General features: G+C 40.3%; 1 protein-coding gene across 1 annotated transcript in view; it reads left to right on the top strand.

The window, feature by feature from the left end:
* Positions 1 to 15,146, top strand: part of NEK5 (NIMA related kinase 5) — a 49,250-nt gene that overhangs the window by 28,764 nt on the left and 5,340 nt on the right. Inside the window, exons 12-20 of the mRNA XM_034758545.1 lie at positions 1,926 to 2,119; positions 3,873 to 3,939; positions 4,282 to 4,401; positions 5,325 to 5,408; positions 5,509 to 5,613; positions 8,074 to 8,154; positions 10,036 to 10,101; positions 13,617 to 13,740; positions 13,960 to 14,091. Coding sequence (XP_034614436.1) covers positions 1,926 to 2,119; positions 3,873 to 3,939; positions 4,282 to 4,401; positions 5,325 to 5,408; positions 5,509 to 5,613; positions 8,074 to 8,154; positions 10,036 to 10,101; positions 13,617 to 13,740; positions 13,960 to 14,091 — 973 coding nt within the window. The remainder of the gene's footprint in view (positions 1 to 1,925; positions 2,120 to 3,872; positions 3,940 to 4,281; positions 4,402 to 5,324; positions 5,409 to 5,508; positions 5,614 to 8,073; positions 8,155 to 10,035; positions 10,102 to 13,616; positions 13,741 to 13,959; positions 14,092 to 15,146) is intronic.

Raw genomic sequence — 15,146 nt, 5'->3', positions numbered from 1 at the left:
TGGAGCACAGTGTTTTTCTTATTTAGGCAAAGTTACAGTATAATACAATATATAAAGTTATAATACAATAAGATTACCTACCAAATTCACGGTAATGAAAAACGCGTCACGGACCCTGAACTCTGGTCTCCCACTGTGAAATCTGGTCTTCTGTGTGCTTTTACCCTATACTATACAGATTTAATAGGGGAGATCAGTGTTTATCAAATTGGAGGTTCTGAACCAAAAGGGAGTTGCAGGGGGGTTGCAATGTTATTTAAGGGGGGATGCAGTATGGCCACCCTTACTTCTGCACTGCCTTCAGAGCTGGGTGGCTGGAGAGTGGTGGCTGCTGACTGAGGGACCAGCTCTACAGGCGGCAGCACAGAAGTAAGGGTGTCAATAGCATACCATTCCATCCTTACTTCTGCACTGCTGTTGGTGGCAGCTCTGCCTCCAGCGCTGGGCTTCCAGCCAGCAGCTGCCGCTCTCCAACTGCCCAGCTCTGAAGGCAGCGCCACCGCCAGCAGCAGCGCAGAAGTAAGGGTAGCATTACCGCATTCCCCCCCACATAATCTTTGCGATCCCCCCACAAGTCCTTTTTGGGTCAGGACCCCTACAATTACAACACCGTGAATTTTCAGATGTAAATAGCTGAAATCATGAAACTTACGATTTTTAAAATCCTATGACCGTGAAATTGCTAAGGCCCTAAATATAATGTTAACATATTATGTAACTATATAATACATTATTAACCTGATCCTGAATTAGTAACACTCAAACAACCTGGCTAAATAGTCTGGCTTGCCAGTTGAGGAGCCCTCCTCTTCTGAGTACGCTAGAAAAAGTGACCAATTTCTAAGTACAGTACCTATCCTCTTTCTGGCACTTCTCTTGTGTACGTACTTGTGTTTTTCCGCTACATGGACAATCCATCTTTTACCATTCCACAATTCCATAGAAGAAAGGGATGTGTGTCACATTTTTCCAATAAAGTTCAATACAAAGTCTAACTGCTAATAATAATAATAAAAAAATTCATTGTTTACAATGAAGCTCCTTTACCAGAGCATTAAGTAAGCCTGTCAAGGGATCTCTAGGAAGCTGATGTTTTATCATGAGATTAATCTTTTTTAATAATTTTTTCCCAAAACTGTCTAATTCCTGGACAAAAGCACTACAAGTGCAAATATGTTTCCCTTTCCCTGCCGCCTCCCTATTAGCAAAAATATGATGGATCTAAACTGAAGTCATACGCCATTTATACAGTAATTTATATATTTTTTAGTCTTTGAGCTATACAAATTGAAGATGTATATCCCCTTTCTCAATTTCTTTGTCCAAATCCCTCTCCCTCTTTTCATCTGGGTTGTTTTCTTATCAGCATCTTTTTCTATCAAAACTGTAGATATCTGAGAAATTAAACCTTTTGTTCCACCTTGCTCCTGGGTAACTCCTGAAATGTAATTAAAGGTGTAGATAGAGCTGCCTCATATCCAACTTTCATAATAAAATGTGTCATAGTAAGTCATCTCTGGAATTCATTCAGGGCTTCAGAGCAATGTGAATAAAATTTATTACAATGGCTCTAATGTATCTAGTTTATAGGCACAAAGAACTGTTGGCTGACTCACAATGAGGAGAGCCCCTTAATGAGGGGAGTTGAAGTAATGGGTAGACAGGAAAGGACTGCAGTAAGAAAAATGTGCCTCTGGAAGCCAGTAAGCCTCTAGATGAGGTGTGAAAAGGTATGGGGAAGTTGTCCTGGGTATAGTGTAGACAGTTAGTATTATCACCTAACTGAGAATGGGGAGTGGGAATGGAACTTGCCTTAAAAATGTGACAAGTGCAGAGGATAAAAACTAGCATCCAGCTTATCATGTCTTGGTTAAGAATGATCATTCATTACCTTTGAAATTTCGTCCTGTTATATGTATTTTCAGCATTGGCGCTCCAGATTTAAGATGGCAGAAAGGCCAGAAGCTGCCAGAGTACATGGACATTATGGTCATTACTATGATAAACTTGACAACTTGCAGAAGAGACTTTATGTACAAGATGACCTTTCTCACATCAACCAAAGAGTCGAGGAGTATTATAAACAGAAAGGACAAGTTGCACCACCCTCACCTGAGTGGTAAGCCTTTCCCTCAATTTAATTACTGAAGAATCACCAATATCTTGACTCCTCAAATTTTTTGATCATGTAGCAATGTTGAGCTGTAGAAGCAGAGTCACTCATTCCGTGTGATTCCTTTCCCACTCAGGTTTTGATGTGGTTCTTGTATTACACATGATTCAACAAGAAAAAATGAAATGCCCATTTCTATCTACCCAATTCAACCTAAAGATTCACTTCTGAATGTATTTTCATGACATTTGAAACTGTTCATTGTAGAAACTTGTCCTAGATCTCCGTGCAGCTCCCAGTCCAAATATTGTGGGAGAAATAAAACTACCGTGATCTGGACATGTGGTTTTTAAGAGCCAAAGGCTGTTCTTCCCCTCTGTCCTGCCACCCCAACCTCAAATGCTCAGAAGGCTCTAAACACAGCAGGACCAATACGGTTCTCCAGCCTGGAGATTAGGGCTAGGGTAGGCCACAGAGAGATTTCCTCCTGCAGACTTATACTATAGCTTCCGTAGAAAGGTTCCTTTCTCCTGTAAGTTTATAAACTTCACAGCCTTCATCATTCAGGCTCCACAGTTGGAAGCGTTCTCCTATTTCTGAGGCTGCCTGTCCATTAGTCACAAATGGAGGGGTTCAAGAAGCATTGCATAAGGTAGACCAGGTTAAGGATTCAGGGATGCCAGATTTAAATTAAAAAGAACAGGAGTACTTGTGGCACCTTAGAGACTAACAAATTTATTAGAGCATAAGCTTTTGTGGGCTACAGCCCACTTCTTCGGATGCATATAGAGTGGAACATATATTGAGGATATATATATATATATATATATATATATATATATATACACACACACATACAGAGAGCATGAACAGGTGGGAGTTGTCTTACCAACTCTGAGAGGCCAATTAAGTAAGAGGAAAAAAAACTTTTGATGTGATAATCAAGATAGTCCAGTACAGACAGTTTGATAAGAAGTGTGAGAATACTTACAAGGGGAGATAGATTCAATGTTTGTAATGGCTCAGCCATTCCCAGTCCTTATTCAATCCTAAATTGATTGTATCTAGTTTGCACTTTAAATTGTGACTTGTTTGGGAAGCTTCAGTTAAGGTAGGCTGGGTCATAAGGTTTTGGTCAAGGAAGGCAGGGCTGGGGATATCTCAATTAAGGATGACTGAATTTAGGATACCTAGCTTAAGGATGGCTAAATTCAGGATGTTAAGGACAAACTAAGTTGAGTTTGGTTCTTTGAATGACAGTAGCATTCAGAAGGCATGATGCCAAATAACTGAGGACCAAGGAACTTACAAGTGACTGCTGACTGTTTTGCAACTAAAAAAAGAGAAAAAGAAATTATATGAAAAACCCCTGCTAATACAAAGTGAAGGTGTTACAGGCACACAGAAGTTAGAAAATGCAACATTTAGGATTGAACATGCAACTTTAACTCTTCGTTCTTGTGTGAATGCATTACAAAACAGTATTGTTTTTAATAACATGTTCATATACTATTTCTCAAGCTTCAGAAGACTGGTATAATTGATGTAGTGAAGAGGGCAAGGGACAGAGGTCAAGTGAATATATGGTTACTCAATAGTACATTCTTTATACATTTAGCACAATATAGGTAGAATTCAGAAAGTAACTTCTGGTAAACAAATTTCTAAGTGTGTATATATAGGGAGCTTCCATGTTAGTATAATTTGCTGAAAGTTGTAAACAAAAATACCATAGTTGAATGTCATTGTGTTCTGTCAGGCCTGCAGAGTATCTTCAAAGACGGCTCGAAGCCCAGCAGTACAAGATGAAAGTGGAAAAGCAGTTGGTAAGTATAAATTGAATTATAGAATACAATCACTAAAGTGGAAATGAGTGAAAGCCCAGAAAATGAACTTGTGTCTTTCTCACAGCAAAATATAGTACTGACAAACAGGGAACTCTGCTGTAATGTTTTAATCGATTTACTCCGCAATTTTCTTCTCAAGGTTTTACTTTTTATTGTAAGAAAATCCTCCTAATGTGAAATACCATTATAACTATTTCTCCCTGAAATATGTACTGTACTTATGGCACTTTTGATTGGGGCGCGGGGGGTGGGGAACTCAGAAGAGAAAATCTCTAAATGGAAATTCCTTTGCTTTGGAAATGATCTTTTGTATATCAACAGGGATTGCGACCATCCTCTGCTGACCCACGTCACAACCAGGTCCAGCAGCAGGAAGTGATGGAAGAGCAGTTCAAAGACCATCAGAGGGATCTGGCTAGAAGGAATGAAATAAAAGAAGAGGTAAAAGACATGTTCATCTTAGTTGGTCAGAGCCATTTTATTATATTAATTGGCAATTACACTTTTCACTTGTGAAAAATGATACTCTTTCCCCTGTCCACAAGTAGAGTACTGTATTTAGCTGGATTCATATGCAGGTTATGTAGTACTGCCACCACCTGGTAAGGTCCTGGTACAAGAAGCTGATTTGAGTAGCCATGTGAAAAAGCACAGTGCTGATTCTGATCTCACTTCCTTTGAAGTCAGTAGAATTACATTGTTGTAAAAACTGCGTGAGAGGAGAATGAGTCCCCATGTTTAAAAACCAAAGGATATATTATTCTCTTAGTTTTTGTTCCCAGTTTCACCCTTCACTACCACATTTAGAGATGCTATTTACGCGATATATTGTTATCCATGAAGGTTACTTGTATTTTTTATATAAACTGTACTCGATTCTGTGATGCTTTTGTATGATTGATAAAACAGTAATAATACTTACTTCTCATATGGATACACAAAAATTACATGCTAATGTATTTAGTTTATTATAAACTTATTTGTTAAAACAAATGTAGGTATCTTTTACACACAAAAACTACATTAAAATACACCTCTACCCCGATATAACGCGACCCGATATAACACGAATTCGGATATAACACGGTAAAGCAGCGCTCTGGGCGGGGGGCGGGGCTGTGCGCTCCGGCAGATCAAAGCAAGTTCAATATAACACAGTTTCACCTATAATGCGGTAAGATTTTTTGGCTCCCAAGGACAGCGTTATATCAGGGTAGAGGTGTATTAAGGTAGAATCAATGTTACTGTATATAATTACACACATAATTTGGATGTCCATGTATTATTTTTTTCGTAACCAGGAAACCATTTTTTTCTAAGGGAAACTGCATGCACAATATTCTAAACTTGGTGTTGTTTAACAGGAATACCTGAAACAATTACAGAAAATTCGGCAACAGTACCACAGTGATGTGAAAGAACTTAGATTCAAAGCAGGGGCATTCCAGGTAACAACTCCCCCCTACTCAGTTCCAGAAGTGATCATTTAAAGTCAATATCCAATTTACCCAGTAACTGAAAGGAGCATTTTGTAAATATATCCTTTAGGAGAATCCACAAATAAAAGACAAAACCTATCTTGTGAAACAAGGGAAAGCTGGGGGCCAGCCCGATCCAAAAGATACTCCTGGAAGAAGAGAAGAACCAGTCCAGGTACCAACATTGTAATAGAGTTTGAACACATTACCGCAAAGTAACTAAAGTACAGTCAGTCAATGTGATCCTGCACACCTCTAGTCTATTTCTCTGAGAACTCTGAGAAGTAATAGTCAAGGAAATAAGGAACACGTGAAAAATAACTTAGATCTGATAGTCACTTTTTACTGCATGTGAGATTTTATGTCTAGCCTGAGAAGTTTCTCCCGTTTGGTCCTGGTTTGTTCAGGTCAATTTTGTTTCTCCCCAACTTTTACTGTGATGTACTTTTGCTTTATTTAAAGAAATCTGTTCCTTTTTTCATGCTTTAAAAGTGGCATGCAGTGGAATCCACTCACAGGGGCAGATCTTCATGAGTGTGGATGGCTCCATGCAGAGCTAAGCAGGTTCAGTTTTGCTGTGGAGGAGCAAGACTTGCAGAGGCTGCACAGGGAGTGAGTTAGAGCCAAATTCCATTGGGACTTCTTGGATCCCCTGTAGCATAGATCCTCCACTTCTTCCTCACTAAGGGCTGGCAAACCAACTCCAGTTCTTAGGGGGGGACTAGCAGCTGAAGAGTGGCTCCATTTTAGCTTTTCCAGACCCCAGAGAGTTCTGCAGCAGCCAGCTAGCCCAGTTACTTGGGCTGGGGAGAAGATTTGGTCTGACTGTTTTGGGGGTTTGATTATTTCTTTTTATAGGATGATTATCAGGGAGTTGCGACAGGGGAATTGGTGGAAAATAGACCTGCACATTTTGGAATGGAATGATGCCAGGGTCCTATGTAATTCTAATCATAGAATCATAGAATATCAGGGTTGGAAGGGATCTCAGGATGTCATCTAGTCCAACCCCCTGCTCAAAGCAGGACCAATTCCCAACTAAATCATACCAGCCAGGGCTTTGTCAAGCCTGACCTTAAAAACCTCTAAGGAAGAAGATTCCACCATCTCCCTTGGTAACCCATTCCAGTGCTTCACCACTCTCCTAGTGAAAAGTTTTTCCTAATATCCAACCTAAACCTTCCCCACTGCAACTTGAGACCATTACTCCTTGTTCTGTCATCTGCTACCACAGATGACAGAACAGTCTAGATCCATCCTCTTTGGAACCCCCTTTCAGGTAGTTGAAAGCAGCTACCAAATCCCCCCTCATTCTTCTCTTCTGCAGACTAAACAATCTCAGTTCCCTCAGCCTCTCCTCATAAGTCATGTGTTCCAGCCCTCTAATCATTTTTGTTGCCCTCCGCTGGACTCTTTCCAATTTTTCCACATCCTTCTTGTAGCGTGGGGCCCAAAACTGGACACAGTACTCCAAATGAGGCCTCACCAATGTCGAATAGAGGGGAATGATCACCTCCCTCGATCTGCTGGCAATGCCCCTACTTATACAGCCCCAAATGCCGTTAGCCTTCTTGGCAACAAGGGCACACTGTCGACTCATATCCAGCTTGACTTGGCCCCAGGTAGTTTATTTCGTTATATTAGAGACAACGGAGTATATTGAAACCACTTGCATCTGGGACCTGATTCAATGCCCATTTAAATCAAGGGCACAGCCAGTTTATGGGAAATCAGGATTAAAACAGCACAGAAACCCTTTCTCCTAACATCTAATAGATGGCGCAGTGCATCTGTGGGCTAAGCACCTGCTTGACTTCAGCTGTGTTCATGGACTTCCTCCATGTATTTGAGAAAGTTTTCTTATGCTTCACGTGTTAATTAAAGTCTGAAAATTGTTTGGATATTTTATTAGGGAGATGGTGACATACCTGACCCCTTAGGAGATGCTAATTTTCTCTTGCATCCGACGAAGTGGGTATTCGCCCACGAAATCTTATGCTCCAATACGTCTGTTAGTCTATAAGGTGCCACAGGACTCTCTTTCGCTTTTTACCGATCCAGACTAACACAGCTACCCCTCTGATACCTCATTTTCTCTGTTTATTTGACATGTAGCTAATACAGAGCTATGTTGTGGCATTGGATGTAGGAAAATGAAGTGGTATAATTAAATAACATTTTAAGTGCCATCATCAGACAAGATACTATGGAGGGCAATTAGTCTTTCCACAGTTAAGGTTGTAACCAGATTTCCATTCTAAACTTGATTTTTCACTGACTCTCAAACTAGAACTAGATGAATCTGAAACTTCTTATACTGGTCCTGTGTCAGAGCAGGGGTTTGGTTTGTTGGGGGTAATCTGACAAAGTATTCTTTAAATATGGGTTTTTGAAAAATCAGAGGTTTGCACTTATTGAAAAGTTTCCTAACTTTTTTTTTTTGCCAAGTCAGCTAATATTGGCAGATATTCCAATTAGCAGTGAAGCAATCAGGAGAATACTCATACAGAGCAATTAATATATATACACCATTAATCATACACTTTATACATAGTCTATACATACTCTGGTTCTGAGGAGTGGATGTATAATTGTTCTTTTTGAACTTTATGAGCATTTTATTTTTTTCTTCAAGGATATTGAAGAAAACTTAAAACATATCAGACTACAGAATTGGCAAGAGAGAAGAGTCCTGGAAAAGAAACATAAAACAAAGGTAACTGAGATCATTGCCCTATTTTCTTCTCCTTTATAGCTTTCCTCTATTTGTCTCAGATGGTCCCACTAGCTCTAGAAAGCAGGTTGCATACAAGTCAACACGAGTGCTACTTTATGGATCGCTGGAGAAGAGTTTCTGTGGGAGCAAAGGGTCATCAAGGAAAGTAGCATGGTAACACAGCCCTGCCCCCAACTTGATAGTGACTCCCATTAGATACTCTAGAGACAAGGTGGGTGAGGTAATATCTTTAATTGGACCAACTTCTCTTGGTGAGAGAGACAACCTGAAGAAGAGCTCTATGTGGCTAGACAGCTTGTCTCTCTCACCAAGAGAAGTTGGTCCAATTAAAGATACTACCGTACCTATCCTGTCTCTCTAATATCCTGGGACCGATACAGCTACAGCTACACTTTAGATACTCTACACAGTTATCATATCTCCTCTTATTTCTTTATCAAGGCACACTAGTACTGTATAAAAATACTCCAATTGAATTCATGTTCAGTCAAAGTTAGGTCTGGCTGTTAATCCATTAACTTTTCCTTTGTAAGTCATTACCTCTTACAGTAGAACCTCAGAGTTACGGTCACCTTGGAATGGAGGTTGTCTGTAACTCTGAAATGTTCATAACTCTGAACAAAGCCCAGTTCTGGGTCCAGATCCAGCAGCTGACACTCCAGGCTAGGATTCAGCAGCAGATGAGCTCCCTACTCAGCCCCACATGAGTTTGCAAGCTTGTCCCCCTCTCTGCAGGGGTGTGTGTGAAAACAGTATGTCCCGCTCCCAGCCTAGGGAGTGTGTGTGGTGTGTGTGTAAGCTGCACAGACCCCAGTGCTGCTCCTGCTCTGCTGGCTCTGGCTGCCTTGGGCTGGCAGCCCCAGTGTCTTGCTGTAAGTGGCTGCCCTGGGAGTGAGGGTGTGGCGGGGCGGGGGAGGGGGGGCAGGCAGCCCAGATGTGCCTGGGCCTACCTTTAAGATGCAATAAGGGCACAGTACAGTACTTGCTTTTTCTTTTTTTGGTCTCCGCTGCTGCCTGATTGGTTACTTCTGGTTTCACATGGTGTCTGGTTGACCGGTCAGTCCATAACTCTGGTGTTCGTATTTTTGAGGTTTTACTGTATCTCTCTACTGTTGTTTAAATGATAGAAGCAGATGAAAATGTTAAATGAAAATTTACATGAGACGTCAGGAAACTTTTTTAACAATACTCTCAATTAGGCATTGGAATAAGGCTTCTAAGGGAAGTTATTGTAGACCAGGCACTGCAATTATTCAAAATTTGGACTGGACAGTATTCTTGAGAACCTACAATAGAGACCAATCATGTGCATGGCAAAGGGGGGCACTAGACAGTTATTTAATAGGGCTTTTCTTTAATTCTCGGACATTGTCGTCTTGTCTAGTCTTGTCATAGAATCATTTGCCGTCTTGTCATACAATAATTATCATATAATGACTATCTAAAAGATTGTTATCCTTCTTATGTTTATAGGGACATTGTCAATTTCAGTAAGTGTTTTTAAAATAGTTTTAAGTACTACTACTTCCCTGAAATCACGTGCTAATCTTTGCTGCTGCATTTTTCAATTTTTAAAACTTTTTTTCCCATTTCCCTGTTGCTGTGTGAAAGACACAAACACGGGAAACTAACCATACTGAAACTGACTATACAGAAATTGCTGTCAACTAAACAAAGTGAACAAACAGGGAAATATTTTTTTCTAATCTATTCAGGTGTAGTTATCTTAGTTGTCACTTGTAATAACAATAGATAAACCGTTTTCATAGAAAAGTAATTTTTGAGTTTGTAGTGCCCCTTTTAAGATGCATAGATTTTAATGAGCTACTTTAACGAAGTATGTGAACTTTTTTTTTTTAGGGAGGAGTAAAATTTGAAATTAATTTAGATACATGTATTCCTGAGGAAGATACTGTGCAAGAAGAGGTACGTTGTAGCTATGTTAAAAACACATTTGCTTTAGTAGTCTGAAGATATGATAGCAGCTTCATCATTTAAGTTGTAACTAGGTTTCCATTATAATCCTCCTCCTCCTCCTCCCTTTGTTATAATGAAAATATTCCACTTGATATTGCACATGTGTGATCATCTGCCACAGGAAGATTTTTGGAGGGGGAAATTTGATGGTGATTGGATAAAGCATTAAGCAGAAATAGGGCTGTCAAGCGATTACAAAAATTAATCATGAACCGCGCAATTAAAAAGATGAATCGCAATGAGTCGCACAGTTAAAGAATAGAATACCATTTATTTAAATATTTGCGGATGTTTTCTACATTTTCAATTATACTGATTTCAATTACCAGACAGAATACAAACTGTACAGTGCCCATATTATATTAATATTTTTATTACAAATATGTGCACAGTAAGAAATAGTGTTGTTCAGTTCACCTAATACAGGGATCGGCAACCTTTGGCATGCGGCTCGCCAGGGTAAGCCCCCTAGCGGGCTGGGCCGGTTTGTTTACCTGCCGCATCCGCAGGTTTGGCCGATCATGGCTCCCACTGGCCGCGGTTCGCCGTTCCAGGCCAATGGGGGTTGTGGGAAGCGGTGCAGGCAGAGAGATGTGCTGGCTGCAGCTTCTCCCAGCCCCCATTGGCCTGGAATGGCAAACCACGGCCAGTGGGAGCCGCAATCGGCCGAATCTGCGGACACGGCAGGTAAACAAACCGGCCTGGCCTGCCACGGGGCTTATCCTGGCGGGCCACGTGCCAAAGGTTGCCGATCCCTGATCTAATACAAATACTGTAGTACAATCTGTTTATCATAAAAGTTGAACTTACAAATGTAGAATTATGTATAAAAAATAATTGCACTAAAATTCCTGTTCTCACTTTCAGGTGACATTGTAAATAAGAAGTGGGCAGCATTTTGTCCTGTAAATGTAAACAAACTTGTTTGTCTTAGCGATTGGCTGAACAAGAAGTAGGACTGAGTGGACTTGTAGGCTCTAAAGTTTTACATTGTTTTGCTTTCTGAGTGCAGTTATGTAACAAAAAGAATCTACATTTGTAAGTTACTCTTTCACAATAAAGATATTGCACTTCAGTACTTGTATGAGGTGAATTGAAAAATACTATTTCTTTGTTTATCATTTTTACAGTGCAAATAGTTATAATAAAACTGATATAAAGTGAACACTGTACACTTTATATTCTGTGTTGTAATTGAAATCAATATATTTGAAAATGTAGAAAGACATCCAAAAATATTTAATAAATATCAATTGGTATTCTATTGTTTAACTGTGCAATTAATTGCAATTAATTTTTTAATCGCTATTAATTGTTTTGAGTTAATCGCGTGAGTTAACTGCGATTAATCTACAGCCCTAATCAGAAACAAAAGGATGAAAGCTCAGAGTAATTTTACTTTTGTAAAAGTTTTTTTGGGAAATATTGTATCTCAAAAGTGATTTAGTCTGCAAACTCCAAATTTGGCTTATCAATTACTTCAGTAAAGTGCCTTTGAGTATTTCTGGAACATGTCAATGGCTGCTTTTGGAGCTACTAGCTATAGTTGTTTTGAGCTGGTGGTTGTTTCATAGAATTCAAAAGTCCACAGCAGTTCTGGAGAACTTTGTACTGTATATAATCTCTGTGATCTCAATTGTCTGTAAAGCTTATAAATTGCACAGAATCAAAGATGGTCACTGGGGCCAAAAGCCTCTCTGGTCTTACTGAGTTATAAACTACACAGAGTCCTAAGAGTCTTTGTGGTCCTGGTTATTCTCTCTGACTTTGCTACATTTTCAAGCTCTGCAGACCAGAGGGTTCCTGCAAAGTTTATAAGCTCAACAGTACCATAGAGCTGGTAATACAGTGCAGTGTGTAGAAACTTTCACAGAAATAGGGCTGCAGTCAGAACTTCTGCCTAATATAATTCCTCTGTAGTCTTTAAAGTTACTATGTATGTCATGGTTCAGACAGCTCATCTTCACTTACTGGGAATTGAGCTTCTCAGGCAAGACATCCTGTTATTCCCTAATCATGCCTACCAACTACTTTTAAAAAATTCATTTATAAGCCTACTGAGTTTGCAAAGAAACTGATTTTTATACCCTTTTTTGTGGGATGTTGAGCTGGCTTATAAATAAATATATATGATAATAAGGTCGGTCTTTATTCGTTTATTGAAATAACTTGCTCGAAGAATTTAAAAGTTGGGCCTGAGTCATTGCTGCATTACTCCTGTGTTATCCCAGTGTAGCTCCATTTAGATTTCAATGGGCAGGTAGTGGGGAATCACAATCACATGATGCGGTTCAACAAGGACAAGTGCAGAGTCCTGCACTTAGGATGGAAGAATCCTATGCACCGCTACAGGTTGGGGACTGACTGGCTAAGCAGCAGTTCTGCAGAAGAGGACCTGGGGATTACAGTGGATGAGAAGCTGGATATGAGTCAACAGTGTGCCCTTGTTGCCAAGATGGCTAACGGCATATTGGGCTGCATTAGTAGGAGCACTGCCAGCAGATCGAGGGAAGTGATTATTCCCCTCTATTTGGCACCGGTGAGGCCACATCTGGAGTATTGCGTCCAGTTTTGCCCCTCCTCCCCCCCTACAGAAAGGATGTGGACAAATTGGAGAGGGTCCAGTGGAGGGCAACAAAAATGATGAGGGGGGCTGGGACACATGACTTACAAGGAGAGGCTGAGGGAACTGAGCTTATTTAGTCTGCAGAAGAGAAGAGTGAGGTGGGATTTGATAGCAGCCTTCAACTACCTGAAGGGGGTTCCAGAGAGGATGGAGCTAGGCTGTTCTCAGTGGTGGCAGATGACAGAACAAGGAGCAATCATCTGAAGTTGCAGTGGGGGAGGTCTAGGTTGGATATTAGGAAAAACTATTTCACTAGGAGGGTGGTGAAGCACTGGAATGGATTACCTAGGGAGGTGGTGGAATCTCCATCCTTAGAGGTTCTTAAGGCCTGGCTTGACAAAGCCCTGGCTGGGATGATTTAGTTGGGGTTGGTCCTGCTTTGAGCAGGGAGTTCGACTAGATGACCTCTTGAGGTCTCTTCCAACCCTGATATTCTATGATTCTAAGCACAAAGCAGGAATAATACAACAGTGAATCAGACACTTTTGGAAGAAATTGAAATGACACTTTAGAAGATATAGGGAGAGTGATGTGGTTATGTGTTTTAAAAACCCTAACATCTGAAGGTCGAACTCCTTTTCAAAATAATGCACATTATTTATTAGGCACCACTCTACCAACTTGTCTTCCTACATGTTTGGAAAGCCTCTTGCAAACCAGTGTTTTACAAATAATTGTGTATTCTGTAACTCCTGCTGCATTATTACTTTTCATGTTGTGTCACTGTTTCAATCTGCCTGTCCACCTGAAAACATCTGAAAAAAATCAATAAAAATGGGAATTAAATGACTGCCCAATGTTTGTGTTCTGTTTCTTACTAAAATTTATTTTGTTTCAGGAACTAGATAAACTTAATGAGACGTTGACTTTTGAGGATGGTGAGAATCTTAAGGAGAAATGGATGAAGATCTATGAAGATCACACACAAAAAACTTTGGAAGAACTATGCTCTCCGGAAGCAGGTACTACTTAGGGAAGCACAGGACAAGTGAATATATTGACCGTGGAAATTAATTAGTAGTTACACTCACTTAAATTCAGTCAGTGACTCCTATCATAGCATCTGATGGATCCTTGTTTACACGATTTTTTTCCAATATATGTCAGAGTAAGCATTAGAATCACAGTAAAATCTGTTTGAAGGGCATTGACATATTTATTAGTTCTTTTCTTTCTCTTAGAGGCTGGCAATATAGATAATGCCATGGAAATCAGAAAACAATGGCAAGCTGGAGCCCCACAGACTCTCCTGGATTTTCTAGCTGAGGCAGATGTCACATCTGTCTGCCCTACAATGGCTGAAAGTGAACTTGGTATGAATTTGTTGTTTTTTACTGTGTGTGGACAAAGACCAACTTTATAACCAGTCTGCTGGATTGACATTTAAACAATAGTGTTTTGATTTGGGAGTTTCACAGCAGACTATTCATGAGATCTGCTGTGCTGTTACTATAGGAGTTTGTCATGGTAATTGAGGTTATCACATATATTCAGCCAAAGGATATAATAATAATTTTCCATTTGTTCTAACGTGTAAAATGGGGAGAATGCTACTTTCCACCTTTTGTAAAGTGCTTTGAAATCTACTGATGAAAAGCACTATATAAGAGGTTGGTGTTATCATCATCAATCATAATGAGTACTTAACTAGTGCTTTATCATATGAGCTAGCCTGTGGCTTGCCCTGCATGGGTGTACAGCAACCTTTCAGAAGTGGTGTGCCAAGTCTTCATTTATTCACTCTAATTTAAGGTTCTGCGTGCCAGTAATACATTTTAACGTTTTTAGAAGATCTCTTTCTGTAAGTCTATAATATATAGCTAAACTATTGTTGTATGTAAAGTAAATAAGGTTTTTAAAATGTTTAAGAAACTTCATTTAAAATTAAATTAAAATGCAAAGCCCCCCGGACTGCTGGCAAGGACCTGGGCAGTGTGAGTGCCACTGAAAATCAGCTCGCATGCCACCTTCGGCACGCATGCCATAGGTTGCCTACCCCTGGTGTACAGGGTGGGAAAAGGTGCAAGAAGCTATCTCCCAACTTGCAAATGTGCACAAGGGATAACCACAGTCTTGGGCCTTGTGTTCCTGGCACCCAAAGATGTCTATCAGCCACAGCACCCAAGAGTAGGGTGGGGACGGAGTCATGGTCCTTCTCCTGTTTTTGTACTGACACACAGAAATATGCTGTCACACGCAGAGTGCCTGTTGCACCATTCCAAAGGGTGGTGGTGGTTGTGGTCCATCTTTTCAGAGGAGGCTGCTCTGACACCAGTTCTCTCTCTGTGTCAACTCTGCCATGGCTGCCTGGGCTCAGTAAAACTGTCTGCAGGGACTGCCACTGGGAAAGACAGAAGGTGGCCCTATG

This window comes from Trachemys scripta, chromosome 1, assembly GCF_013100865.1.
Source record: "Trachemys scripta elegans isolate TJP31775 chromosome 1, CAS_Tse_1.0, whole genome shotgun sequence".
In the NCBI taxonomy this organism is placed as follows: domain Eukaryota; kingdom Metazoa; phylum Chordata; order Testudines; family Emydidae; genus Trachemys; species Trachemys scripta.
This window is presented reverse-complemented; position numbering and strand designations above follow the sequence as displayed.